Raw genomic sequence first — 27491 nt, 5'->3', positions numbered from 1 at the left:
AAGACTTGGGTTCTCGTTATAGCTAAAAGTAACAATTTTGTTATGTAAATGAAGAGTGAAAGATAAACATTTAACTGCAAAAATATTCCAGTTATAATGGCCTACAATCCTACCATGCAAACCGGGAACTTTAATTCAATTGTCTTACAGGCTGCTAATAGCATCGACGCGTAATCTCTTGACGTGAAACATTCCAATGGAACATACGGTGAAACATTTCTCTCTTTCACCAAAGAAAATATAGAGTGATAAATAATTTAACGCATTTTTGAGTCAATGGCCTTCTGTTCAGGAAGGATGAAAGTTTTCTCAGACGACAAGAATAAGACAAGTTTAATGTCTCATTTCAGTATATTTTGTAAGCTGCATTGCGTAGCGCTCGCTGTTGGCTAACCTGAAACAAGAGATTTGTGATGCAGTCTGTACTATTTCAAAAGAAAAAGTTAACGGATATCTTTATAACTTAAGAATGCGTTTTGTACAAGCATTTATTATTCAGCTCAGTAAGATAAGAAAGCAACCTGCCAAGTGAAGGTAGAGGAAAATTGATGAGGCGTTTCCATCCGGAATTGACAACATTGCTTTCATCAATCAACGTCGGATTAAATTGTAAGCCTGATAAACAGCACTAGGATTAGCGTTTGCAGTCGATAAAAAAAAGCTTAATTGCTACCATCTCTTGATTAAGAGACTCAGCAGCTACCGATGTTACTTTAAAGATCTTACAAATCCGATGGGAAAATTATTTGCCCTCAAGGTATTGTCATAACGCCTTGACCCTACGCACGACATCGTTTGTCGAAGGTCAGTCTAAGATGTCAGTTGGTAATTGAGACTTGAACAATAAAGCTTTTGCAAGAAATGACCGGCGAGATATTTTCAAGTGAACATGAGCCTACTTTGACGTCAGATTAGTTTCGTAGCGTTGTGGCTTGCTAGCTATAACTGAACAGACTGAATAGACTGAATAGCCTACTGTCCATCGAACACAATATTTTTGTTTTTCGTAATAAAAAAAAAAACAGTAGGAGTTATTTTTCCTAGAAACTAAGAAATTTGGTATGTGCATTATATATTTTGTTGGGCATTACGCTGGCTTTAATTGCTACATGAACATATTTAAAAACTTTAGGCTATGTAATTAAAAGATAAAAAGTTTTATATAGAAAGTGAAAGTGACATCAGAATATCAGTGTATATAATGAATTATGGTGTAATTAGCGTAATGTTTTACAATGCATGGGTAAAGAAAATGCTCTATTTGACTATTGTGTTTTAGTTACAATATTTTGAGAAAAGAATAAGAAATTCTTTCTGTAAACATGTCAAAAAAAAAGGTTTCAACATTTTTCAACAATCTACTCCGTAAAAAGAGCATTTCTGAAGACATGCAGAGGCAAGGTGAGCTCATTGTATTAGATAATTAGAACATCAAGGATATCAGAGTAATTTACTAAGGGGCTATTTACAAAATAGAGTTCTTTGAACGGATTTAGCTTATGGCTAAGTTTGTTCATTTTCGGTAAATTTTTAGCTATTACATTTACTTAAAACTACACACTAACGTGTCTTTGCCCCATGAAAAGCCTCTCAACCAGATAAAATCTACAGAGGCCATAATATAAAATATTCATCGTATCTACATTGCTTTTCAGATCTCTTGCGGTGTTTTGGGTTGGTCGACCTGACCTTTCTTGCCATCAGCGGCATGATAGGTTCTGGCCTGTACGTACTGGCAGGCACGGTGGCCAGGAATATAACTGGTCCATCCATCGTCATTTCCTATCTTTTGGCCGCCGTAGCTGCTGTTTTGTCTGCTATTTGCTATGCAGGTATTTTTAATACTTCATGACCAGCAAGCACTTTGTGCACTGTGCATTTGACATATCTCCTGCTATAAGCTGTTTGGAAAACGTTTGAAATAAACTTGATGTGTGATGTCACAAACTCAGAGTTTGCCGCTAGAATACCTGTGGCTGGCTCGGCCTATCAGTTCACCTACCTGAGCGTCGGCGAGTTCTGGGCATTTTTGATTGGTTGGAACGTCGCCCTGGAACACACCATCTACGTAGCAGCTATAGCAAAAACTTGTAGCGGGTTAGAAAGCAGTATTTTCTTTGATACATTGTTACCGCATAAGAAGTGCGTCACGTTCATTACGTCATACGCTACTCTAAGTATTGTACAAGCACAAAACACTACAATTTGAACAGATACTTGGACGGGCTGGCGGGCGACGCAATCAGCAACTACATGAATCAAACCCTTCACATGGATGGGAAATTCGTGGCAAATTATCCAGACTTCCTGGCTGCCGGTTTTATCCTTTTCTTCGCCTTTATTCTCGTGTTGGGAGTGAAACTCTCATCCAAAGTAAACATCGTCATCGCCACCATCAACGTTGTCATTATTATCTTCATAATAGGTAGCGTAAACGGCATTATTATGACGTAACGATGATAAAAACAATGCACTTAGTGAGTTGTTACAAAAGCATTGTAGTTTAATCATAGTAGGCCTACAGGAATAATTTTCCGGTATGACTATACACAGCAACTGGAATCTACCTCGCGAAATGGGATGCAAATTGGATAGACGTAAAAGGCGGATTTTTTCCGCATGGTTGGTCAGGAACAATAAGCGGAGCCACGATTTTAGTTTATTCCTACGTCGGGTACGAGGTGGTCGCTTCCGCCACGGAAGAAGCGATTAATGCCGGCCGGTAAGCCACTTCACATCCGTTCTATTGCGCAACGACCAATCTGCAGATGTAATGACATAACCAACATATTCCTTGATGAGTAAATGAATGCGCTGTTGTTAGGGACATCCCACTTGCCTTGCTGATTGCAATCACGGTTGTTGTGATTTCATTTGTCGGTGCATCTGGCGCTTTGACCTTGATAGTCCCGTGGTATGAAATATCGCCAACCACGCCATACCCGAGCGCTTACGAGGCCCGTGGCTGGATCTGGGCAAAGTATGTGGTGTCTATTGGAGCCATGGCGGCCATGGTGACATGCCTGCTGTCGATCATGTTCGTCATTCCGCGATATTTGCTCGCCATGGCAAGGGACGGTCTACTTTGGAATTTTTTTACGATCATTCATTCGAAGACACAGGCAAGTTGGATCAATTATTCATTTTAAGAACAGAGTCAAAGATGTAAAACTGTAACATCTAAGACGTTACGTATAACCCTTTCCGGGATATCTGTTACTTTACGGTCATGAAATTTTTATATTTTACGATGGAACGAGAATTAAGACTTACGCTTAACATGACGGACAAAGCGTTGCTTTCCCAATCTACAGGCTAATTTATAAGCTTTTAATTATAGTTGCATTCATAGTGGATAAAGTTTTTTTGGCGGAAAGCGATTGAGCTGTTTCCATAACTCAATTTTTCCATCATTTACTTTGCAGGTTCCTTACGTTTCAACAATCATTGTCGCCTTAGTCAGTTCCTTGATGGCCGTCATTTTCAGCCTGACCACCCTGGTTGAGTTTATTGCTGTCGGTCAACTTCTGGCCTGCACGTTCGTGGCAGCGTGCGTCATCAAACTAAGATACGCTCCCAACAAAATATCAAGGTAGCCTACATGACTTCGCTTCCGCCTATGTTGTACTAGCAGTGTGTTATGTGGACGTTTTAAGCGGTTAATGCAGTTTTCGGTTGCTCGGTGTGGATGGTATAGGCTTATACACTTTGCGACCACGTCACCAGATTGGTTTCTTCCATTTCTTGCAGTTATCATCGCTCTGACAATTGCGTCATGGAAGACAGTGAAGAAATGGAGGTCACTGAACTCAAAGACATCAAATGTCATACTCCAAAAATGGAGGTCACTGAACTCAAAGACATCGTTAAGCAATCTGCGGAGAAAAAGCGCGAAGGAGCTCAAAATGAAGAAACTCTTCTTCGCACCACGGAGCTCGATTCGCGGGAAGACGGCGAGTTGAAGTACAGATCATACGACACAATGGGGTGTAACGACGCCGCGGAAAATCGCGCGCTTTTGCCGAGCGAGTACGGGACGATAAAGAAGAGCATTCTCTACTCCCGGCTCGGTTTCTTGGTCCAATGGACAGCAGCGAGCAAACCTGGCGATCTGCCGTTCTACAGTCTTATGGTCGCCGTCTCGTGCTCGACTTCTGCGACCATCATGCTACTCTTCGGGATCGCTCACGTGAGCGAGTGGTGGTTTATCACAATTTTTGTCATCCTGGTGGTAACCTGTCTCTTGTGTCTTGGCTTCATCTCTCTCTTCATACAAGATGACTCTATCAAAACATATCAGGTAAGACGAGAGGAATCCGCATCGAACCTTATTTGAGGTTGGAGTCTATACTCAAATTCATTACAGTTTATTGAAGTTTGGAATTTATCTTAATTGAATGAATGTCATGAATTTCTTATTTAAAATAACCTGCCAGGCTCAAATGAGAACGACTGTTGTTGTAACCCAGGTACCACTGGTCCCGTTCCTCCCTTTCATTAGCATCGTCATCAACATCGCGCTCATGTTAAAACTCCGCGCCCTCACCTGGATACGTCTCGGGATATGGATTGCGGTCGGTGAGTGAGTGAGTTGGGTGAAATTAAACGTATTCATTCCAGCAACTGCTTTAAATGGACAAAAACTGATTTGGTCTAAACCACAAGTTGTTAAATGTAAAAAAATGAGAACTGTTGTATGTTTTTGCTGGCAGTGCTGTGGCCTATAATAACAGCACACCCAAAAGCACTTTGCAGTCTATCTGACGCATAGTTGAATGTTTTGACGTCATTTAGTGTTTATATTTAAAGAACCATGATAACTACAGTAATGGACATTTCTTCAATAATTCATGAAACTAAATTTCATTTTTTTTCCAGGACTTGTAATTTACTTCTCGTACGGATACTCCCACAGCAAAGCGGGAAAGAAAAGCAAAGAAGAAAATGAAGAAAAATAGAGTTTTAAGACAAATGTCTGTTTTATTGTTAAAGTTACCCCATAGCCCAGCAGCCTTTTGTATACTTCATAAAACTAGGCGTTCGTGTTAGAGAAATTCCTTCAAAAACGAGCAAGATTACAGTGAAAGTCACACCGCTATGCAATGTTCAAAAAAACGTCGGTAAATAAGTTTGGTGTTGTTGTTGTTTACCTGAAAACCTTGTGCGAAATGTTTGTTAATGAAGTCTGACCGTTGTGAAAATAATGCATACAAAACAGTGACGTAATCGCCAAATAACAACTATGAAAGACAAGATAATAATTAATGAAGTATTGCGGTTTCCTTCAACCGCGCCGTGTTAATGGGAACCTCGTTGAAAAGTTTATCTTAAGGACAACGAATCTACAGTATATTCCACATCATGAACTCTTTCTCACTATCAGGACTGGTTTCTGTAAGTGCGATTTTGTGACGTGTCGTTAGGTCAAGTTTTGGGAACATGACCTTCTAACTGTGATAAATGTGCAATGACAATGACAGTGTTACATGTGCTGTTTGTTCATAATCGCTAAAAATAACTGATGTCTTTTGATTAAAACAAACAAGACTCACTCGCGCGTATCAATATCTCTGTATACATTATGTACAGTCAAGGGGGTGGGAAGAGTCACGTGATTTGTTCCTTCCTATCGGCAGCAAGCGTGCAATTCCAGACATGACGTAATGATATTTCCGTGTGTTATTTAAGGTCATGCACGTAACCTAAATGTCCTTGCTGCCGCAGATAATGAATCAAAATCATGGGATCATTTGTAGATGATGAAGAATAACGAACTTAATTAAGATTGACCAATTGCTTTGTTGTAATAAATAGCTCGGCAATGAAACGATGCATTAAAACTCATGAAATCATTTTTATTTGAATTTCGGCGACAGAACAAGCAAAATTTACAAATTTTCACACAATGCATTTTACAAAATATGTCTCTATATAAGATTTTAAGGCATTTTACGTGAAGTTGTCTAATGCAGATACTAGATACTAATCATCATGTCTGTCTTGAGCATCGCTGCTGCCACCTTGCGGTTTACGGCATTTCTTTTTCTTCACTCTGCGGTTTTGGAACCAGATTTTGACTTGTTTCTCTGATAAGTTCAGGACGTGAGCGATGCGGATCCGCCTCAAACGAGTGAGGTACATGTCGGCGATAAACTCACGTTCAAGTTCAACCAGTTGATGTCCGGTGAACGCAGTTCGAACTCTCTTTCTATCGCCGTTTTCAACATTTTCTTCCCGCGCATTCTTCCGGCTTACTTCGTCACAGTTACTTCTGACGGCAACGTCTCCATTGAGCAGCGGATTAGAAGAAATTTGTGATTTCTGTTTAGACAAATGCGAGGGTTGGCCACCAGCAACCTGTGCAGGATAAAGTCTCCTTAGCGAGGTCAGGTCATAACTGGCCGGCGGCCCACCTGGTTGTGAATTTGAGTCAGTGAAGTCCGAATAGCTCTGTCCAGCCATGGAGTTCTGGTAGAATGAACGCAGAAACATGGGTTCGCTGACGTCATTACCAAATCGAAATGAGTTTGATGACGTAGCAACCTGACTCGCTCTCTGAATAAGCGGCAAATTATAAGCGAACGCGGACAGGGCGGCCATTGTTGATGGGGATTTCCCTGGAATGACGTTTGTAGCTTCACTGATGGGGTCGGTGGTTTCAGGTTGGAAGCGTCCGCGTGATAAAGGAAGTGATTCCGAGATTCTTGCATCCACGCTAGCTCCGTTAAGTCCCGGCTTTACAGTTGCGTGATCGTTATAAGAACATCTTAAGTCTTCACCAGATAGGATGGGCTTGGTTGTTTTCTCCTTATCACGTGAGTTTGGATCGTCTCTCGACTCATCATCTTTAATTTCTTTGTCTTCCTCCGTCGTCAAGCTCTGAAAAGATGAGGTACAGTCACACGGCAGCTCAAAAAATCTTTTGCAATAAAAATCGACAAACAAGTCTTTAAGTTTATTTATCTTACCTGTGAGTTTGGATCGTTTGATGACGTAGAATGTTCGTCATTATCGCAATGATGACGTAATATTTGAGCATCGGAAAGGGTGTTCGGTTTCATCAAAGATTCAATAGAAAAAGAATTAATTCGTCTTGGCATGGTTTTATTTGACAAAGGTTTTAAGGCCGACGTTGTATTTGTCGAAACAACATTTTCTAACACTGCTCATACTAATTCATACTAAAATAAAGTAGTTGCTTCTTTAGGTGAACTGTACTCTACATTTCGCAGTACACCTGAAGAAGCAAGCTTATGCTTGCGAAAGCTCGTGTCGAAAAATATAAAGTTAACCTTTAGAGTGCCAAACTATATCCTGTCTTTTATTTTACTTTAAAATTTGGTAAACACGGTTTCAGATCACATTAAAATAAAATAGTTGATGTGTTGTTGATGTGATCTGAATCGTGTTAACTAAATATTAAAATAAAATACAGGATATAGTTTGGCACTCTAGCCATTTCGCAGTACACCTGAAGAAGCAAGCTTATGTTTGCCAAAGCTCGTGTAGAAAAATATTAAGTTAACCTTCAGAGTGCCAAACTATATCCTGTCTTTGTTTTACTAAAAAAAGTAACACACTGTTATTTGCTAAATTAAAAATAGAAAATTTCTTGGTATAAATTTGAACACTTTTTCTACTCAAGAATTGCTATGCAGTCGCTGCAGTTTCAAATGACCTGACAGTAAAAGGTATGCCTGATAGTTGTTACGAAAACTACGGGTTGCGATGCATATTTTCATTAATACTGTTGTGGTCGCATATGCTGAAAGCTGACAAGTAAAATAAACTTAAGCCTTAACTACCTGATATTGCATATCTCTATATCAAGAAAACGCCGCTTCTATTCCAGTCCAAGCAGTCATCTCCGGTTGGTGGTTCTTACTTTTATTTTCATTTTTCCAAAAAAAGCCCATAACGAGCTGCATAATTGCCATCTAAACATCGCAATAAATGAGCCCTGATCGCGGATCAATGGCAAAGAAAATCCTCTTAACTAATTCAGGCGTTATCGCCGCGATTAAAGAGGTTTAGGAAAGGCGAAATCGAAGCGAGATCCGTGGGAAAAGCGAACTCTAATTCCCGCAAGGGCGGAACAGGAACAGCGGCGTACCCGTTCAAGCCGGTAACGGAAAACGAAGCAGAGACTCCATGTCTGGAAATGCGAGATTTTTGGTCATAAGCGGAAAGGTAAAGCGGCAACTTTTAACCTAATATATCTCCTCTGTTTGAGCGCTTTTATCTGCACTTGTTGTCAACCGCGGGAAATTCATTGTTACATCATTGTTACGTAATGATGACATTGTTGTTAATCTGTTGTTGTGTGCTATTGATCACTATTGGACGGGATCAAGACATTTTCGCACGATTTGTCTCTCAATAATCGGGCGTTCTGTTAGAATGTAGAATAAAATCCAGACCTTAGGGTCCTTGCTGGATGTACTTTAAAATTCCATCGATAAATTAACGTCGTATGAAGTGTTGTTGTTCAATTTATCACAACTATAAATCGTTGCAATTAATCGATAAATTCAACATTTTTTGTTTACTGACCTAATCAATGACAAACAAATTAACGAATTGAAAGTTACTTGATTACTTGCAAAAAGCCATTTTCGGAACGACGGTATTTTTGTTTTTTTCATAAAGTGTAAATGTTAATTGGAGGAAAAAAGGCAAAATAATGGTTCGTGATCGTATCATATACGCATCAAAAATTTTAACACACGACGCTAATGGCGATAATCGGTTTTGAATCGGTTAAATCAATCGGAATAAATAAAAACATGGTTGAAAATTTGTTAAAACGCATTAATTACAAATGAAATGTCGCTAATGTAGGTTCTCATTTGCTGGACATATATCTATTGTTTTGTCATATTGACCATTAATACGTCATAATTGGCATAACATCTAATATTAAAACATGTTCCCACAACGATCAGGCTATTTGGATCAAATTTATGATATTTTATTATTTCAATTAAAATGCAACATCGTTTTCATGATGTCATTTTTTCAATTGAAACAATGTCTGTTTTTGATTCATTTGAAATCAAGGTTTTGAAATTACGTTCAAATAACAGATCCGTCCAACTTGAAGCAATTTGAATAGGCCTACAAAGGTCTTCAATTTTGGAAAATTTCCTTTTTAAAGTAAATAGTTTACAGGAGAAAATGACATGGAAAGGATAGTAAGAATAACGAAGCGATTGCCCAGAAGTTACTTTCTTATTTAACTCACCTCGCAAATGTTCATTTTCTCACGACTAACCACAAGGTGCATACATAGCGTATATCTTTGTAAAAGCAACCCAAGTTCTCATTCGCTGAAGGATAAAGGGAACGTAAAGGATAGAATTCTTTAACAAGAAGAGCTGCAGCAAAACCTTCCCTTTGAATTTATTTTAAAAGTAATTTTGTTTTAAGGGTTTAAAAGTTAAAATAAGAATTATGCATTTAGTGCATTGCATCAACGTCATCGTACTGTCGTTCGCGTTGGCATCTGGTCAATTTACTACAGGTGTGTTGTGGAGTTATTTTGAATTGACGCATATAGATAGCTAGAGTAGATTGACGACTTGGTACCAACGGTGAGATTGTTCTTGAAATTACTTTACTAAGTTTTAGGAAAATTTGTGATTTTTCTACATATCCTATTTTTTGAAATTGAATAAATATTATGCAGATGAACTTCCATCAAATCTCTTGATTGATAAATCTTCCGTCTCGGTCAGTGGTTTGTCTGCAGGAGGATTCATGGCGGTCCAGATGCACGTCGCCTTCTCTGATCTCTTCATAGGAGCTGGAGTGTTTGCTGGGGGTGAGCAAATTCTACTGCGATTAACGAAACGATTTAATATTGAACTGTTCCTGTTACTTACAGTTTGTTGGTTTTAATTTTCTAGTAAGTGAAAAATTATAAACAGTACCGTTCTTGATAGCTGACCATGTTGTAATGCCATAGGGCCATATTGGTGCGCCAAAGGTCAGCTTTTCACAGCAACCGGCGCATGCATGGCCAGCCCAAACCAGATCAACGTCAACACCTTGTTCCAGCAGACTGAGAGTGCGGCCTCAAGCGGGAAGATCGACCCGCTGGAAAACTTGCAAAATGACCGCGTTTACTTATTCAGCGGCAAAAGCGACACTACGGTGAAGCCGGGTGAGTAGCCGTAGTTATAAGCGCAACTGCAATGAGTAAATCAGTGGTGTGGTTTTCAGTTTCAATTAAAAAATGTTTGAATACGTCGGTACCGTTGCATTCAAACTTGGCCGCAGCTACAAAAGCTTGAACTACTGCTGAAAAAATCTTAGGCTATATGCTTAGAAGCCTGCTGGCTATATTATTGCTGTCAATCTGCGATGCCCTTGGTCTGCGTTTTGCAACAGACGCTTGCCTTTATCCTATTGGTAAGCAGTAGCCTACTCGGTTTGAGCAAACTCATAAAAACAGAAATAAGAAATGTCTTTATTGGAAAACCACAAAACGCTCGAAAATAAAGATTGAATACTTGAGTCAAACGGTAAGAAACCATCGCTGGATTTTAGTCGCGCAGAATTAAGGCTGGGATAAATATTTTGATACAAAGTTTGATAACAGTAAATTTAGTATTCTGTGTTTGTTTAGGTCTAGGTAGGCTATTTATTGCAAGACCGTGGGAACAAATACAGCTTGTTTTGCTAGTTAATTATTCCGATATTGTTTGACACTATTCTTACTTTATGACGTAACAAATGTAGGTGTGATGACCGCAGCAGAAGATTATTACAGCAAATACGTCAACGCGAACAACATCAAAACCGAATTTTCCACCAACGCAGAACATGGTTTCGTAAGTCTTAGTACTTTTTCGTTCATAATCCTACATCACAATTAGATTAAGCAATACCGGATGAGGTATTAAATAGGCCTAGAATTTTAAAGCAAACAACGATGATTTAGCTGGGCACTTTTTCAGCCTACCGTGTACTACGGAGGAACCTGTTCGAGACAAAATCCGCAACAGCACTACATCAACAAATGTGATTTCGATGGCGCTTACGAAGCTCTGAATCACATTCACGGAAATTTGCAGGTTTGCATCAACCATATATATAGGCTACATGATGTACTTGCTCTAATTAGGGAGAATGGTATAATAAGGGGACATTGTCATGATTGCTAAAAAGCATTCTTTATCTGCTTTGAGATCTTTTTATGTTGTATAGAAAACAGAAGCCTAGGACAACTTAAAATGAACTTAGTGTAAGTGAACCTCACAGGCATTTTACTCCACGTTCTGAGAGGGCTATTTTTCACGTACGCAATTCTAGATTCAGCTTTATGCACGCTGGTCTTGCGTTTATATCTTCTTAAATGCACTAACATCTTTGGCATAAAGTAATAACAAATAAACAGTAGAATAGTTACAGAAAAGCAATATTTAAAATTTAATAATTTGAAGCTGCAAAATTACTTAACATTAATCAAAATATAAAATTACGCATATTAATCCAAATTAAACTGAGATTTTTCCACGCAAATAATGCCATGTCATGTCACCTAAACCACATTTTTTGTTACGAATTATTTCATTTATCTTTTCAAAAACAAACAAAAAGATTTTTACACCATTCTTTTTAGTCGAATTTATCTGATATATTTCCATATGAACTTGATTTTCATTTCAGAAAAGTTTTGAGTAAATTAATTAACAACGTTTTACAGAGAACGCTAATGGCAATCCGGTATTTACTTTTCCAGAAACCGAGTTACCCAGCAAACACAGAAGGAACGTTGATGAAGTTTGATCAGAAAGAATTCTCCGATTCATCAGGTGGATTCCTATCAAGTTACAGCGGTTTGGAAGACGTGGGCTATCTCTATGTCCCGAAATCATGCAAAGACGGGAACAAAGGTTTTTGCCTTTATTTCTATAAAAAAAGTGTTGAAAAATTTGTGTTTTGTTCAGTATTCTAACTTGGATATGTTTTCGCAAAGTAACAGAATATGCCACTCTTGTTACGACAAAATAAGTTTTATTTGTGGGTCATGATCAAACTATACTATTTTTCAGTTTGCAAGTTACATCTTTCCCTGCATGGGTGTAAGCAGTCCGCAGAGGTAGCCAATGAAGATTACGTCACGCAAACAGGATACATAGAGGTGGCGGACCTGAATGACTTCATTATTCTTTCTCCTCAAGCAAAGTCGGACATGGTTTCGAATCCAAACGGATGTTTCGACTGGTAAGAGTGCCTTGGCACACCAAGCGTTGAAGTTTTCGTTTTCATAAAAAGTTTTGTTTGTCTCATTCCGTTGTAGGTGGGGATACGCCGGTGCTGATTACGGTAAGTCAAAGGTGATAATTTTCTACAGGCTTGAAGAAATTTTCCTCTCCTCATATGCGTAAGACAAGCTTACTTTGCGCCCGCCTTCTGACTTGTCATAACTAAACAGCAACCGTTGCTAAAAAAACGTTCAATCTATAACTATATAACCCACTATTTTAGAAAGCTGATAACGATTAGTTTGTGGCAGCTTATCAAAGTGGAATCCAAATGGCTGCAATCAAGAGTATGATAGACAAGCTTATGACAAATAGTGGAGGCAACGTGCCCCCGCCTTCAACTTCAACCGCTGTACCCCCAACTTCTGCTGTTATTTCTCCCACAACTTCTGACACAACGACGGGTATCTATTTGAATAACTTGAAGTTAATTTAGATGCCAAACAGCAATTAATACAAATGTCCTGGAAGTTCATTTTTTATGTTTAACATCTTCCAGACTTACCTCCGACAGTTCCAGGTGACAGTATTCTCAGAATCGATCCAAACTCCATCTCGGTCAGCGGTCTATCTGCGGGAGGATACATGGCGGTTCAAATGCATGTCGCTCACTCTGAAGTGTTCATGGGAGTTGGAGTACTAGCAGGAGGTACGAGCTATAACTGGTTTGCAATGCACTCATTTCAGACACGGAATATGTCTGGCAGAATGTTGAAAGAAGAACAGAATGCGTTGAGGGCCCAATTTATTCTTGATATGAAGTATTTGACTTTACATAGCCTCAATCCATATACTACAGGTCCTTACATGTGTGCTGGGAATAACCTGTTCACAGCAACCGGTGCATGCATGGAATATCCGAACCAAATCGATGTCGCCGACTTACAGCAAATGACAAGAGACCGAGCTTATGCAGAGAGCATTGATGCTGTAGAAAACATGCAAAATGATCGGGTCTTCTTGTACAGTGGTGACGTAGACACTGTTGTGAGACAAGGTAGGATGTTGACCAGTAGCTCTTATAGTCTATTTGCGTGTAATTAGTGTGACAAGATGCGTATTTCTTGACAAACTGATACTGCTGTCTGTTGCTATGGCTTGATTCAGCCACATATAACAATGAAGCGGCTTAATTGCGCGAAAAAAACGTTTGCGCTGTTTAAAAATGTTTTGGTATTGTTTGTCATAATGCGGAGTAATTACTTCATGACGTTACAAATATAGGCGTGGTACAAGCAGCAGAAGATTATTACAAAGAGTTTGTTAATGAAGAAAACATCAAAACTGAGTATTCGATTCAGGCTCAAAATGGATTTGTGAGTCACCGTTGTTGTTTTAATGCTGTCTTATACGACTAATAAGTAATAAAAAGTTATCATACACATTACCACAAATCTAACTACAGCAAATCATTTGAAATCTTGTGTGATAACAGCATTTTGCAACAGTGCTTATATTTTGACTATCTTTCAAGAATTTAAGCTTAATTTAATGTCAGATTGATTTTTTCAGCCTACCATGGACTACGGTGGTGAATGCGACAGACTAAATACGCTACAACATAAGATATTGAAATGCAACTATGATGGAGCGTACCAGGTTTTGAGTCATATTTACGGCGACTTGCAGGTACGATAAAGTATAAGTCCACATTTTATGAAACTCTAAAACTTGTGCATTCAACGTTTGGAAGGTAATATTAATAACCAGTAAGAAATCGTCTTATATTGTTGTCCCTAATTAAAGTTTCAATAGGGACGCAGTTAACGCCAAGTACTGACCTCTTTTCTAGCAAGCGAGTTATCCGGTGAATAGCATCGATGGAACATTAACCACATTTGATCAAACCGAATTCTTTGCATCGGGTGGAATCTTCTCAAGTTACAATGGTTTAGATGACGAAGGATATCTCTTCGTGCCTAATTCGTGCAAAAATGGAAACAAAGGTTGCTAGGCCTAAAACAGTAGGCTAGTCTTTGTAGCCTACTAGCTGTATGAAGTCTGCCGAATGAGTCCATTAAATTGTTATTCGGATTTTGTTAAATGTTCACGTTTCATGTAGGCTACCAGTGCACAAAAAACACCCTTATTACGTCGCGTTGACGATTTTGTTTATAATGATTATTGCACCAATGCACAGCTTGTAGACTGCACGTTGTCTTCCATGGATGCCAACAGTCTGCCCAAGTTGCCGACGAAGATTTCGTCACACATGCAGGATATAACGAAGTAGCGGCTTTGAATGACGTCATAGTTCTTTACCCTCAAGCCAAGTTAGACTTCGTTTCAAATCCAAACGGATGCTTTGACTGGTAGGGCGTGGTTTGGATTAGCAATACCTTTAGTGACGCGTTGGAATTACTGCTTCTTCTCGTATATATTCTGCAACAATCTTATTTTTCGCAGGTGGGGATACACGGATACCAACTATGGTGAGATAAAACTGTTTAAGCTCCACCGACTCAACTTAACTTGAACCTAGCCGGTAACTGAACTTTGTATTTTTACACGACAGCTACAAATCAGGGAATCCAAGTGGTGGCAGTAATGAGTATGGTGGAGAAACTTGTGAACGGCGCTTGACCCTGTTATGGTTACGTAATAGTTGATGTGATTAAAATAACTGTAACACGTCTCAAGAATTTATACGAAAAAGTGAACCCCAAAGGCGGTTGACCCAAGTTACTCTGAGAGTTAGCTGGAGTGCTGAACTTAAAAAGTGTCCCATATCAAGCCTATCCGTGAAATTTGGACAAGTTTAAGATTTTTTTCAGCAAAAAAGGTGAACAAGCTCGGGTTAACTTAGTCTAGATCAGTGCTTCTGAACCGCCGCTTCGCGGACCGGTACCTCTTAAGTTTTTTGGCGGCCCGCCATAAACGTAACAATTTAAGTTTCAATGCAGGGTTTTTGTTCCTGACGTGAATTGGGGTCATTTGGAATTGGTTGAGTGCGTTGTAGAACAAAACGAAGACATTTTTCTAACTGAAGGCTAATTCATTTGCTTGGTGTACAGATGGAACAAGCAAAAGGGTTTGCGGTTAACGTTGCACTCACAAATCTTTGCGATTAATTTCATCAGTTTTAGACCCTGTTGAATTGCATGTCCAGTGAAGGAATTTAACTCCGGCTGTTATATTTGTGGTAATCGTGGCATTTCAAAGGGTAAAGTCAGCCAAGATGGGACAGCGGGATAATTTTCTTCAGCCGCAAGGTGGCACAAAATCGGCTTGTGCTTTAAGTCCATTATATTTCGGTCTTCTTATCGACATAACAACAGAAGACTAACTTGCTGGGCGTTTTGAGTTGTTTTAATCGAAAGTAAAACAAATCCAAATCATTTGCTATAGCAATGCAGAATGTCGTAGTCGGTGACGTGCTGCCTAAACCGGTTAGAAAACGCATCGTCCAACTTGATCTGGAAAAGAGAAAATGATATTAGATCAAGGTTGTAACATGGTCTATGCAATTCAACAAACGTCTAAATGCAAAAATGCAAGTTCAAAATTAGGAATTTTTCAAACATAGTTAAACACATCCGTTGTTGGAATGTTAAAATCTAAAGAAAAATGAGTTACTTGCCTCATCGATGCGTTTACATTTTCCTTCGTCTCTTAACTCTTTCAGCTTATCCGCCACAGCGTTCAGTGCAAGTAGTTGCGGATCACTTGAAATAAAGTGCGTGCTGTTAAAGACTGCGATGCCACCGGGCTTTAGAATACGAAAAAGCTCCTAATTTGAAAAAAGTAGCAAAATATTTATGCTATTTTGAATTAGTGCAACGTTGCAAAAGGCTGGCTTTAAAATTATGACTATTTAATGCTGCGTTAAGCAAGGTGACGCGATTAGCATTTACACAGTGTTCTTTCGCTTCAGTACGCGTTCCAAAGAAGTGAGCTTCGAAAGAACTTGTTGAACAAAATCCTGATTCAAGTTCTCATCAATTTATTAATCACGAGCATTGAAAAGTGACTCTTGCCCGACATCATATAAACAACGATGTGACCCACGAAGTTTTCTTATATGTTAAGTAGTTCTTATATCGTTAATAAACTCCATCTAGCACGTCTGAGTTACCCTGATGCCTTCAAACGGGAAATGACCGATGCTGAGTCCACCACTGCATATTATGACGTCATAAGTGTCGTCATCGAAAGGAAGCGTGGTGTCGGAAAAAATCACGAGTTGGGTAATTTTCCTGAAACGGTGATAAAAGCAGCAACTTGAAACGAAATGCCACGAATTAGGTTTGGAAGTTTTATACAAATTATCGCTGCTGTCTGGTACCTGTACACGTTTTTTAATTCGGCGACGCTGTTCATTTCTGACGATCCATCGATGGCGTCAATCGCGCCAGTAAACCCGGCTTCTTTTAAAGTCACGCCCGCAATGCCTGTACCTAGATAAAGCAAACCCACTTTGAAAATTGCTCAAGCATTGAAAGCTGGACTTCCCATGCAAAGTCTAAAAATTTGTTTTGAAACTGAAAAAGATTTGGTAGAGCAACCTCTCACCTGATAAAAGGTCAAGAGCGACGAGTTGGTTCATTTCTTGCTTTGATGTCGCCGACAAATGATGAAGACCAAGTTTTATGAGTTTCTGAGGCAAACAAAATCCGCTTCTGACCAGACCTTCGTCATACATCGCAGCATTTTCTTGGTAGACGCGTAGATTGCTTTCGCAAGATGACGTCAGTTTTGCTAAAATCATGTCGAGATTTCCTTTGTCGTTTGCCTCCATTTTGAATACAAGCGGCAGCCTACTAAATCAAAGCATATCTCTAAGGACCACCTTAAATATAGATTGGCTCTATACCTATACGCATTAAGGTTATTTTGTATAAACAACTTGGAAATGAATCGTACATTTCCAGCTTCTGCCTTGCTATAATATAGACCATAACCAACTGACGTTTTGACTGACACGAACTTATAACAACTCGTTGATACCACGAAGCTGCTTTGCGTAAGGCTTTGACCATTTCAGTGAAGCGTGACGGATAAGTAGAGAATTCAATGTCTGCCTTTTTTCGTTGAAAACGATCTCCTGTAATGTTTCCTGTTTCCTCACGTTAAAGCATGTACTGCTATTCTTCAAGCGCGATTATACGAATAACGCGCCAATTACCATTGGTGGAATGAATCCTTTTTCCAATATTGCAACAAGGCTTGACAAATATTGTATTAGAAGTTTCTTGGTGGGTCATCGCTGCAACACAGAGCAGTCTTGGCTGAAAAATGACACAGATAATAATCGGTTCCCTGATTGTCGTAGCTTATAACACTTGCCGAAACATTAAGAGCAGTCGTTACTTTAACCCTATTTTTACTAGGCTTGGCCTCTCCTGCACACAGTCACAGCAAAACGTGGCGTACAGTTGCATTGTTTGCTGTAGAAACTTGAAATTTGGTGACTTTTCCTAAAAATTGTTCGGCCATCTGTCCATGTTTGTTTTATAAAGTTGGATTTTGTAATTTTTGCGATATTGTCATATTTTCATAATTTTGCTCTCTCTCCGCATTGAAGCGTATCGTTTTCGTTTACTCATTTATGCGCCACTATCTCGACTAACTATTCTCTTGTGTTCTCTTCTCGCGGTCAGCTGGTTTTCCGCACGGCGGGGGCGCGGCGTAACAAGAAAAACTTCTAGAAATGTATCACTTGTAGAAATACTTAATTTACGCTAAATGCACTTTCTTTAGTTTTACAATTATGATGTATACAGGAAGCCAGATGATTTTGCTACTAACCTGTAAAAATCCGATCAGTTTACGACGTATAGTTTTCGAGTAATTAACGATTGAAAATGTGTGTGCAGGGTTGGCCACAACCTAGTTAAAATAGTAAAGTCGCGAGCCCGGTTAGGATAGGGTTAAACAATATAAACGTATATTATGTATTCATACGAGTGCATAACAATTGAACATTGTGACGTGAACAGAATAACACGAATCTGCATGTCGGTTTACAAATAATTTATGACGTCACGCGTTATACAAAGCGAAAAAATAGAAAATATTGTGACGTCATACTCAACTACAAACGAGTCAAACGCAGCGCGGAAAAACTTTCAAAAAATAAATTGTAGATTGCTTTCGCAAGATGACGTCAGTTTTGCTAAAATCATGTCAAGATTTCCTTTGCCGTCTGCCTCCATTTTGAACACAAGCGGCAGCCTACTAAATCAAAGCATATTTCTAAGAAACACCTTAACTACAGATAGGCTCTATACGCATTAAGTTTATTTTGCATACAACTTGGAAATGAATCGTACGTTTCTAGCTTCTGCCTTGCTATAATATCTTAGCTGGACCATTCCTGGCAATGTCCCAGGAAAACAAGGCGGAAACAAAATGTTCTCATGTCAACAAAGTTGCAAGCACAAACATCAGCAGATATGTAGGGACTGACACAGGACAGGTAAGGATGTGATTTAATCTTTGAATGATTTTGAAAAACAGACTGAAATATTTCCTGCTCGATTGAGAATGTTTGAAAATAAGAACTTGATATCGATTTGATTTTGCCAGCAGTTTGATCCTGCCGGGTGGTCGTATATTATATTTGGGATTGTTCTATTCGTCGTTGGTATTCTGTATATTGTGCTTGGTTGTATGAAAACTGATGGTGAGTTAAATACATACAAACATAAATGTAATTACCTTGGTAGACTATAAACTGTTGTTGTTTCTAACGTACTATCTTCTAAAAATTCACTAGAAAAATCTTACGAAGTTTTGTCTTCACCGCATGATGTCGTTGAAGACAAACAAACGGAAGAACCTCTTCGTGACGTCATATGGATTTTGATCTCCTTATTCTTATGTTGTTTTTGCAGCACTGGGAGTAGCTTGCTTTACCAAGATATGATTTACGCGGTGGCCAAGTGTTCATTTTTAGATTTCTCAGTAAGTGAATAAGCTATTTAAAAACTTATAACTTACTGTCAATTTAAAACTTGCCTAAGACCTGTCTGTAAACAGTATTCAAGGTTTCAGCCAGAAAGCTTTATAATGGCAAGAATCACTTTGATATTTAACATAACATCATGTTACAATTACGTCAACGTGTTCATGCTTCGAGACGAAACAGCAGTTTAAATTTGGCTACTTAGTGTTGCCATTAAGAATGGCTGGGAACTTTTCAACTAATGAGTTTGTTTAGAACCAAACAGAGGTGATTATGACGTCAACACTTTACTAGGCTGCTACCCAGTCGCCCCTCTCCCCTTAATCCACCAACACTTATCCACCCCTCAATTTAGAATTCTTATACTTCAGACCATGATTTTTCTTTATAGCGCGACTAAGTATCACTTTTACCTTCTCACAAGTTGTCTTAGTTTCTGTTTAATGTCAGTCCACTTGGTGTCTGCACAACGTAAAATGCATTTACTGTAACTAACCTTAGACCTCAGAAGCAGCTTGGGTGACAGCAGTTTTTTCAATTGGTTTGGCCATTGGGAGGTTTTCTGGGATTTTGTTCGCTCGTCACGTGAAGCCCATCTACGTTGTGTTTACGCTCGTCTCAGGAGCATTGATAACGATGGTAAGCAAACAAGTATATACCAACATCTAAGATGGTATCCACATTTTGTCAGAGTTACAAAAGAATTTTCTAAATCATATTTATTTCCACAAAACCTTTGATCACAAAACATTTCTGGTTAATTTTTTTAAATTATCTTTTGCTTTTTATTTATGTTTGTTTATTTTCATAAAAACACAAATTTTTGCTAATTGTTGATATCTTCTATCAAACATCTTGGGTATTTGCAGGTAATTATGATTTCTGTTGCAAGAACTTGGCCCACGATCACGTGGATTGTGTCGTTCTTTTATGGATTTTTCAACGGACCCCTAATAGCAGCAGGTACTTTCGTGATTGACTTTCAGGCGAAACCATTATTACCATTACATTTCATTTTGAAGATATAACACGAAAAAGTCTTACGCGTTAGTTATGAATTTGGAATAGTTAAAACATATATTAGTTAGAAAATAAGTTATGATTTCTTGCAGCGATAAATAGGATATCTGAAATTATAAATGTGTCTGGAACTTACGCTTTTATTTTCGCACTTGTTGGTGCTGCCGGCACAATGTCATTGGTGCCCTCTGCCGGTGCCTTGTTTCACCTGTCCCCTTTCTACCCGGTGAGTATTGACACGATTGACAACCAGTTCAACATAACACTTTAAGCAAACCTTATACATGAAATACTGAATGACAGAGAGCCTATTACATGGAGGTAGAATTACATTAAAACTTCTTTGTTATCTTAGATTTATCTTATGTGCGGAGTCAGCGCTTTCAACGTAATTTGCTTTTGCTTAATTTGGATTGCCGCAAAGATAAAAAAATCAAAGAAATCTGAGACAGAACACGAGTTAATTTCAAAGGAAACTCCTCAAGACACATATGACACTGTCCAGGCTTAACCACAGCAGGAACCGGTAAGATGTCAGCATGGAAATGTTTGATATGACCTAAAAATGAGGTGCTAGTGCTGGAAAAAACTAACCTTAAACCAGAAATACGTTGAAATAAGTCCTCACCGGGCCAAGTATTTTTCGATAAATTTCAATTTGCAAATATTGTGGTCAAACGTGTGTCGTAGATTTGCCGTTTCGTTTGACGAAGTAGTGATACTGATGCTTATGACATCATAATGCGAAGCTCATTTGCGTCACGTTTGATATACTGAAAAAGTACGACAGATACTTGATAGAATCGTTTGTGTCTTAGAAGACATTCGACGATATTCAGGAGTAGCTTAAACGTACTCAAGTGCATATCAATAGTACATTCCCTTACCCAGTCAGTTAATCCCAACAGATTTACAGTTGGTGGAAGTGTTCAGGTGAAAATAGATGCTACTGTACAGCTCACTGAGCTCGGTTTTGTCACCTTTCGTTAGTCTTCCGGTTATGCGGTATCGATGAACCGGTACAATAGCTTCATGTCGACAATAGACTAGATGAGACGAGACTGTCTACCATATAGCTTATGTACTGTAAGCTAAAAATATTTTCAATCGAAAATAAATGTCAGCTGCAGCTAATTATCAACTTGCAAGGACGCTTTCAATTCAAACAATTTCAATTCAAAACGCGTTATTAGAATTATACTCGAAGAGTTGCAAATTCGCGATACATTTTTGGCAATATCGGCTTATCCATTGGATATGACGAAAACATTCATTCTGCTCCTGTTTATACTTTCTGCCGAGTTGTATTTTGGTATAGGCTTAACTTGTCTTAGCATTAGTCTCTCAATTTAATTTAAATTCGACTGAAAGTCTATTTAGAAAAAAGATTTATTTTTCAGAGCGAACATGTCAATGAAGAATTAAAAACTCACTCAAAATCTCAAGCATTCTCAATCTCAAGTGCGATTTATTTGGATTTAAGGACAAACGTTGTTGAGCAACTGCCGTTAATTTTTGGTTTTACACATTTTGTTTTGTATATTAACTCTAAGCCATGAACTTGTTTACGTAAATAATAATATTATTTAAAACCTCACCTACTACATGCACACCACACATAACATGTGCCTAAGCACAGACATAACTTGACGCGGAGAGACGTCTCAAAAGATTCTGTGTGCCTCCTTGTCTAAAAGTTGCATGACTCGAAATGCGAACAGGAAATGAAGAGAAAAAAACAAAAGTTCTTTGGGCATATAAACGTGGTGTTCTACCGCTATCTAGTGGACAGGGTGGTGTACGCTACAAAACAATAGGCCGTGAACACTTTTGAGATTATTGTTAAATTATTAGAATCCGACTTCTTGTGGTTAAAAGCTTTCGAGATATCCTAAACAATGTTGTCTCTGTACACTGTGGCTCTGATAGTCGTTATACTGCTTCCAAGGCAAGATTTTGTAATGTAATTTTGTATGTTTCAGGCTTTAATTTCGTTCTACTAATTTTCATTAAATCAGATACGACAGTAACATAGTACTGCGGTGACATAAAATCAATGTAGCCGACTTGACAGATACGCGACAAAAAGTTTACCGTTTAACTGCTTCGCTCGACAAGCAAAACGAATGCTACCACTCTAGCCAAGCGATTAATCTTTTTGTAACCTCATTTCCGACAATGCAACAGATGTCAAGAGACCTCTACAGACTTAAAAAAACTAAAGCGTTGGTTTAGTAAGCATGGAAATCTAACTGCAAAGTTATGTACAACAGCAGTGCAATGTACAAAATAAAACTGTTTCAAGCAAACAGATAAAAGCATTTTGCAAAAAAGATGATACCCTTATGCAAACATTTGACGTTACGGAAATCGTTTTCCTTAAAAGCAGTTAGTCGCTCTGGGATATCCTCGATATAACTTCCGTTATCGAACGACATCTGTCATGCAAGCTGATAGCTAATATCTGTTATAAGCTAATGAAGAAATCGTTGTCACGTTGCTAGTGTTCAAAGTAAAAGAGCTGGATTACGAGTAAGCAAGATTCTTCTAGAATATGAATTAGAACTTGATGGGTGGTTTATTCTCCAAATCTGAAATTTTCTGAATCTTTCCAAAAGTTTGGAATCTGCTTTCCATCAAGTGACATAATTAACAAAGTTTGCGGAAATGTGGCCAATTTACTCCATGGTGCTGCTCATTGCGATGTTGCTTTTATGGGGGGCAACGGTGAGACAGATGTTTGATGCACTAAAAGTACAGGAGGTTATTCGGCGACATTAGGAGCGTTGAGATATTTAAACTTCGAAAACTTTCATGTTGCAGTCATATTACCGAGTTATTTTGGGACCAACTTTGTTGTACTTGGCCCGTCTTGTTCACCAAGAAGTTCAGGATATAACTTTTACGTATCCAGCAGTTGGTGGCGGTACAATGCTTGGTTCACTTGTGGCTTCCTATGTTAATCGCAACTTGAAACAAAAAATAAACGGTTTATTTCTTCAAGGTCAGCATTTTGTTAATTGATATGAACATTTTTACCCAAACCAGACCACAATTGGCTCTCATTTATGTTGTATGACAAAACTGTCAAAATATGATGCAAAATGTTGACAAATCTTTGCCAGTTAAATTTCAGTAAAATGTTCGTTGCTTAATTTAAGTTGAGCAAATTATTACTCAAACTACTGATAACCGACCAAACTACTCTTTACGAATGTTTTGTCTTCTAGCCGCCCTTACCTTGATATTATCGGGCACAGTGGTTGCGGTTCCTTGGATCAATCAAATATGGCAGTTAGCTTTGATTTTTGTTGTAATTGGAATTAATATTGGCTACGTCATTGTAGGTAAGAAATTAATGCTCAATACGTGAGGAATCTTCTGAAATAAACTATGGCAAGACCTGTTAAAGTGTATTATGAAACATATCAAATTAAAAGTTCTGTAAATGAATAACGCTTTGCATTTGCCATATCAATGTTTGTTGAAGTGCGTTTTGGTACAAAACAAAGACTATTATACAGCAACATCTGTAAAGTTTTGTAGGAAGGAAATTTGTTTTTTACACTTAATCATCAGTGAAAACAATTCGAGTAGACACATATTTTATGGTTACTAGATTGCCAGTGCTTGGTACTTCGAACCTGGGATCCTAAAACTGCTCGTGTGTTGATGTATCTTCTTTACTTCATGGGTAGCCTGGGAAGGTTTTTAGCTCCAGCTGTAGGTAGCTTATTAGTTATTACAAAGATTACCGTAACTTGTTAAAGAGAACGTCGTAATTATGATCACCGATTTTCGTCTTTCTACATCGCTCAGCTGATCCATTCCTGGCAATGTCTCATGAGAACAAGGCAGTATCGAAATGTTCACATGACGTAAACTTTGGGAATAAAACTGTCTACAGAAATGAAGAAATTGCCACAAGCAAGGTAAGGATGTGATTTAATCATGGAATGAGTTTTGAAAAACAGACTGAAATATTTCCTGCTCGATTGAGAATGTTTGAAAATAAGAACTTGATATCGAATTGATTTTGCCAGCAGTTTGATCCCGCCGGGTGGTCGTATATCATATTTGGGATTGTTCTATTCGTCGTTGGCATTCTGCATATTGTGCTTGGTTGTATGAAAGCTGATGGTGAGTAGAATATACACGACCAACGGTAGATTTTTAGCTATTGCTGTGGCTAACAGAACAACTTTTAAAAATTCACTAGAAAAAACTTACGAAGTTTTGTCTTCACCGGATGATGTCGTTGAAGACAAACAAACGGAAGAACCTCTCCGTGACGTCATATGGATTTTGATCCCCTTATTTTTATATTGTTTTTGTAGCATTGGCAGTAGCTTGCTTTACCAAGATATGATTTACGCGGTGGCCAAGTGTTCATTTTTAGATTTCTCGGTTAGTGAATAAAACAAGAACTTATACTTTACAGTTATTGCATCGTAAGTCCAGAACATATTTACTCCCAGTTACACAAGTTCTTATTAAAACATTTTATTTGAAATATTTTTTTAACATTAATGATCTTAGACTTCGAACGCGGCTTGGGTTACGTCAGTTTATTCAATTGGTTTGGCCATTGGAAGGTTTTCTGGGATTTTGTTTGCTCGTCACGTGAAGCCCATCTACGTTGTGTTTACGCTCGTCTCAGGAGCATTGATAACGATGGTAATTAAAAAAGCACATACCAATAGATGCCACATTTCTTTAAATTACCAAGTAAACTAAGTTATTTAGTTTCTTAAAAGAAATTTGTCTAATTTTTTACCTATTTCCAGAATAGGTTGTTTGCTAAAATATTGCGATTAATCTCATACAAAATCTATTTTTTAATCATTAATGTCTTTTATCAAACATCTCGTGAACTTCCAGATAGTTATGATTTCTGTTGTAAAAACTTGGAAAGTGATCACGTGGATTGTGTCGTTCTTTTATGGATTTTTTATCGGACCCTTAATCCCAGCAGGTGTTTTAATGTCCAGTTTGCAAATGAAACTCATAATGTTTTATGACGACAAATTAGAAAAATTAATTATGCGTTATTTATGAATTGAGTGCATTTAAAATATAGTTTTGTAGCGTTTTGTATTGTTGCAGCGATAAATTGGATTTCTGAAGTTATCAATGTGTCGGGAACTTATTCTTTTATTTTCACATTCGCGGGAGGTATTGGATCAATGTCATTGATACCCTCTGCTGGTGCCTTGTTTCAATTGTCCCCTTTCTACCCAGTAAGTATCAACACATTTGACAACAACTTTAACACATAACAATATGAACAAACATTATACACGAAATACTGAATGACAGAGAGCCTATTACATGGAGGTAGAATTACATTAAAACTTCTTTGTTATCTTAGATTTATCTTATGTGCGGAGTCAGCGCTTTCAACTTAATTTGCTTTTGCTTAATTGGGATTGCCGCAAAGATGAGAAAACCAAAGAAATCTGAGTCGGAACATGAGTTAATTTCAAAGGAAACTCCTCAAGAAACATATGACACTGTCCAGGATTATCCACAGCAGGAACCGGTGAAATAGCAGCATGAGAAAAAAATTGAGATACTCTTAAAGTGAGGCGCTAAGTCATTGTTGCTGATATCGTATGTGAAAGTGCTGCAACTGTGTTATTTATATTTACAACACGTTAATGCAAGTAAACTAAATGTTAACGGCAGCTGTTCTAGAACGTTCTTCCCAAATCCAAGTAGATTACACTTATAAGGTTCCAGAACACTGGAACTTTTGCATTAGTTTATTTCAAAGCAACTTTATTCTCCATGAACATGTCCGTTCTGAAAGAAAAATACTACCTAAGATATTATGCCAATTTTTGGTTTGATTTTTCATTAAAATTAATGAGAGAAGTTAAGCTTAAACAAACAAAACAACTTATTAGAAAGTATACAACACAAAGAACGTTTTAATAATACTTAATTTTTAAGCAGTTTTTGCCAAAAATAAATCGCAAATTTGTAACTCCTTGTGACACTACAGTATTTTCTTAGAGTGACAGGCTTATGACGTCACGATATCAAATCAACATGCTTGATGACCGACGATTAAACATGGTTAATGACTTGGTTGGAGCATATACTTGTATCCTTATAGGTATAAACTATAAGCTAATAATTTTTACAGGTAATTTATTTGCTGCATGTGACGTATAGTTTCAGTAGAAAACAATTTTAAATTACAATGCATTTACTGCTGGAATGAAGTTTTTGAGCCTTTGACGCCTTTAAGGCATCTGGGCTTACTGGTAGCGGATAACTGGTAGGCTAGCGCTCAGACATAAGACTGCGATCAGTGAACTGTAAATTAACATCTGTTGTTTTCATGTGTATAATTATACTTACTGTACGTTCGGTCAAACATAACAGCCAACTAACTAACGGAAGATATTCTCGTCTGCACAAAAGTCCTAATAACTAGGCTATCATTCAACTTGCTCTAAACACAAGTTGTCAAACACACGATTTTCTGCATTATGATGTCATAATTACTTTCCCCAGACTTTGAAATAAGCAGAAAATTTGGGTACATTTTTCCAATAATGTTTCAACCACTGATTTTACCGAAAAATTTTTGTCCTGTATATTTATACTTCCAAGGTTTCTCTTACAACTTTCCTTTCGTTGGCACATACACCTCACTTTAACATTACATTAAGTTTTCACCATGCTGCCCTTACCGGTTCTTGCTGTGGATGATCCTGGATAGTGTCATATGTGTCTTGAGGAATTTCCTTTGAAATTAACTCGTGTTCTGGCTCAGATTTCTTTGGTTTTCTCATCATTGCGGCAATCCAAATTAGGTAAAAGCAAATTATGTTGAAAGCGCTAACTCCGCACTCCGCATTCTGAATAATCAAAATACTACCGGAATCTTATTTCAATTGTCGTCATATACCAAAGTTTTATTGAACATTCCTTGAAAGAAAATTATGAAAACTTCAAGTTTTTCAATCAAATTACCGAATCATTTCGTTCGTTCGTCACTTCGTTTGACGCAATAAATTGGATCTGTTGCCATCTTCGCAGTAAATTGCAAGTTACACCAAAAACTAAATGATCTTTTTGACCAGGTGAATCATTGAATTCTTTCAACAACAAGCTTTGAAGATTCTTTTGCTGCCTCTAGCATATTCAACAAGTCAAAGCTGATAAAGACTCAGCAAGAGAAATCTCTCATGCCATTCGAGTACACTTTCTACGATTTTATCACAAAAGAAATCGACTAGCAGTAACAGCAGAAGTAGTTCGTTCTTACGTTTCAATTT

At 38.0% G+C, this 27491-nt stretch overlaps 6 protein-coding genes across 12 annotated transcripts; 4 read left to right on the top strand and 2 right to left on the bottom strand.

The window, feature by feature from the left end:
• Window positions 1-1277: 1277 nt before the first annotated feature.
• LOC143454642 (cationic amino acid transporter 4-like) lies at window positions 1278-5535 on the top strand. 3 transcript variants are annotated; one of them, XM_076955024.1, is made up of 11 exons: window positions 1278-1401; window positions 1656-1832; window positions 1953-2097; window positions 2214-2425; window positions 2554-2722; window positions 2825-3122; window positions 3426-3592; window positions 3751-3799; window positions 3845-4300; window positions 4470-4578; window positions 4879-5535. In XM_076955024.1, the coding sequence occupies exons 1-11, from the start codon at window positions 1323-1325 to the stop codon at window positions 4956-4958; spliced, it is 1941 nt and encodes a 646-aa protein (XP_076811139.1). In that variant the 5' UTR covers window positions 1278-1322; the 3' UTR covers window positions 4959-5535. The 3 variants fall into 3 exon arrangements, with proteins under 3 accessions (XP_076811139.1, XP_076811140.1, XP_076811138.1); XM_076955025.1 differs by having other exon boundaries at window positions 3751-4300; window positions 4470-4574; XM_076955023.1 differs by having other exon boundaries at window positions 3751-4300.
• Window positions 5536-5933: 398 nt separating this feature from the next.
• On the bottom strand, window positions 5934-7270 carry LOC143448877 (uncharacterized). The gene is made up of 2 exons (XM_076948801.1): window positions 6969-7270; window positions 5934-6879 (listed from the first exon to the last, which is right to left on the bottom strand). Exons 1-2 carry the CDS (start codon window positions 7098-7100, stop codon window positions 5983-5985), a joined length of 1029 nt encoding a protein of 342 aa, XP_076804916.1. The 5' UTR covers window positions 7101-7270; the 3' UTR covers window positions 5934-5982.
• A 2137-nt stretch (window positions 7271-9407) lies between these two features.
• On the top strand, window positions 9408-14907 carry LOC143468617 (uncharacterized). Its single transcript, XM_076965950.1, has 17 exons — window positions 9408-9523; window positions 9689-9823; window positions 9968-10165; window positions 10744-10835; window positions 10962-11078; window positions 11747-11900; window positions 12060-12231; window positions 12308-12333; window positions 12524-12676; window positions 12772-12921; window positions 13072-13269; window positions 13497-13588; window positions 13785-13901; window positions 14065-14218; window positions 14413-14584; window positions 14679-14704; window positions 14788-14907. The coding sequence occupies exons 1-17, from the start codon at window positions 9454-9456 to the stop codon at window positions 14853-14855; spliced, it is 2094 nt and encodes a 697-aa protein (XP_076822065.1). The 5' UTR covers window positions 9408-9453; the 3' UTR covers window positions 14856-14907.
• A 656-nt stretch (window positions 14908-15563) lies between these two features.
• LOC143468627 (uncharacterized) lies at window positions 15564-17557 on the bottom strand. The gene is made up of 6 exons (XM_076965957.1): window positions 17136-17557; window positions 16785-17029; window positions 16558-16669; window positions 16348-16468; window positions 15853-16002; window positions 15564-15688 (listed from the first exon to the last, which is right to left on the bottom strand). Exons 1-6 carry the CDS (start codon window positions 17249-17251, stop codon window positions 15608-15610), a joined length of 825 nt encoding a protein of 274 aa, XP_076822072.1. The 5' UTR covers window positions 17252-17557; the 3' UTR covers window positions 15564-15607.
• Window positions 17558-18506: 949 nt separating this feature from the next.
• On the top strand, window positions 18507-21978 carry LOC143451578 (uncharacterized). Its single transcript, XM_076952258.1, has 6 exons — window positions 18507-19178; window positions 19681-19818; window positions 20049-20142; window positions 20292-20425; window positions 20555-20725; window positions 21600-21978. Exons 1-5 carry the CDS (start codon window positions 19137-19139, stop codon window positions 20708-20710), a joined length of 564 nt encoding a protein of 187 aa, XP_076808373.1. The 5' UTR covers window positions 18507-19136; the 3' UTR covers window positions 20711-20725; window positions 21600-21978.
• A 605-nt stretch (window positions 21979-22583) lies between these two features.
• On the top strand, window positions 22584-27431 carry LOC143451559 (sodium-dependent glucose transporter 1-like). 5 transcript variants are annotated; one of them, XM_076952224.1, is made up of 12 exons: window positions 22586-22926; window positions 23023-23203; window positions 23430-23546; window positions 23819-23926; window positions 24019-24131; window positions 24243-24339; window positions 24419-24606; window positions 24739-24876; window positions 25081-25174; window positions 25306-25439; window positions 25571-25782; window positions 27297-27431. In XM_076952224.1, the coding sequence occupies exons 1-11, from the start codon at window positions 22867-22869 to the stop codon at window positions 25748-25750; spliced, it is 1410 nt and encodes a 469-aa protein (XP_076808339.1). In that variant the 5' UTR covers window positions 22586-22866; the 3' UTR covers window positions 25751-25782; window positions 27297-27431. The 5 variants fall into 5 exon arrangements, with proteins under 5 accessions (XP_076808357.1, XP_076808348.1, XP_076808339.1 ...); XM_076952215.1 differs by lacking the exon at window positions 27297-27431 and adding an exon at window positions 26218-26878; XM_076952242.1 differs by lacking the exon at window positions 25571-25782 and having other exon boundaries at window positions 22584-22926; window positions 27297-27365.
• The last annotated feature ends 60 nt before the right edge of the window (window positions 27432-27491 follow it).

The sequence above is a fragment of the Clavelina lepadiformis genome, chromosome 1 (genome assembly GCF_947623445.1).
Source record: "Clavelina lepadiformis chromosome 1, kaClaLepa1.1, whole genome shotgun sequence".
Lineage (NCBI taxonomy): Eukaryota > Metazoa > Chordata > Ascidiacea > Aplousobranchia > Clavelinidae > Clavelina > Clavelina lepadiformis.
The sequence above is the reverse complement of the archived record's forward strand: the minus strand, read 5'-3'. Positions and strand labels throughout refer to the sequence as shown.

Bases quoted from the DNA above. Each gene is read 5' to 3' on its own strand.
- LOC143454642 (XM_076955023.1), top strand. From the start codon at position 1,323: ATGTCAAAAAAAAAGGTTTCAACATTTTTCAACAATCTACTCCGTAAA. The intron at 2,723-2,824 runs GTAAGCCACTTC...CGCTGTTGTTAG, and splicing joins GAAGCGATTAATGCCGGCCG to GGACATCCCACTTGCCTTGC. The intron at 4,301-4,469 runs GTAAGACGAGAG...GTTGTAACCCAG, and splicing joins ACTCTATCAAAACATATCAG to GTACCACTGGTCCCGTTCCT.
- LOC143448877 (XM_076948801.1), bottom strand. From the start codon at position 7,100: ATGCCAAGACGAATTAATTCTTTTTCTATTGAATCTTTGATGAAACCG. The intron at 6,880-6,968 runs GTAAGATAAATA...TCATCTTTTCAG, and splicing joins CAAACGATCCAAACTCACAG to AGCTTGACGACGGAGGAAGA.
- LOC143468617 (XM_076965950.1), top strand. From the start codon at position 9,454: ATGCATTTAGTGCATTGCATCAACGTCATCGTACTGTCGTTCGCGTTG. The intron at 12,232-12,307 runs GTAAGAGTGCCT...ATTCCGTTGTAG, and splicing joins CCAAACGGATGTTTCGACTG to GTGGGGATACGCCGGTGCTG. The intron at 14,585-14,678 runs GTAGGGCGTGGT...TATTTTTCGCAG, and splicing joins CCAAACGGATGCTTTGACTG to GTGGGGATACACGGATACCA.
- LOC143468627 (XM_076965957.1), bottom strand. From the start codon at position 17,251: ATGGTCAAAGCCTTACGCAAAGCAGCTTCGTGGTATCAACGAGTTGTT. The intron at 16,670-16,784 runs GTGAGAGGTTGC...TGCTTTATCTAG, and splicing joins CGCTCTTGACCTTTTATCAG to GTACAGGCATTGCGGGCGTG. The intron at 16,469-16,557 runs GTACCAGACAGC...TCACCGTTTCAG, and splicing joins GAATTAAAAAACGTGTACAG to GAAAATTACCCAACTCGTGA.
- LOC143451578 (XM_076952258.1), top strand. From the start codon at position 19,137: ATGATTTACGCGGTGGCCAAGTGTTCATTTTTAGATTTCTCA. The intron at 19,819-20,048 runs GTAAGCAAACAA...GGGTATTTGCAG, and splicing joins CAGGAGCATTGATAACGATG to GTAATTATGATTTCTGTTGC. The intron at 20,426-20,554 runs GTGAGTATTGAC...TTGTTATCTTAG, and splicing joins ACCTGTCCCCTTTCTACCCG to ATTTATCTTATGTGCGGAGT.
- LOC143451559 (XM_076952224.1), top strand. From the start codon at position 22,867: ATGTGGCCAATTTACTCCATGGTGCTGCTCATTGCGATGTTGCTTTTA. The intron at 23,547-23,818 runs GTAAGAAATTAA...TATGGTTACTAG, and splicing joins TATTGGCTACGTCATTGTAG to ATTGCCAGTGCTTGGTACTT. The intron at 24,877-25,080 runs GTAATTAAAAAA...GTGAACTTCCAG, and splicing joins CAGGAGCATTGATAACGATG to ATAGTTATGATTTCTGTTGT.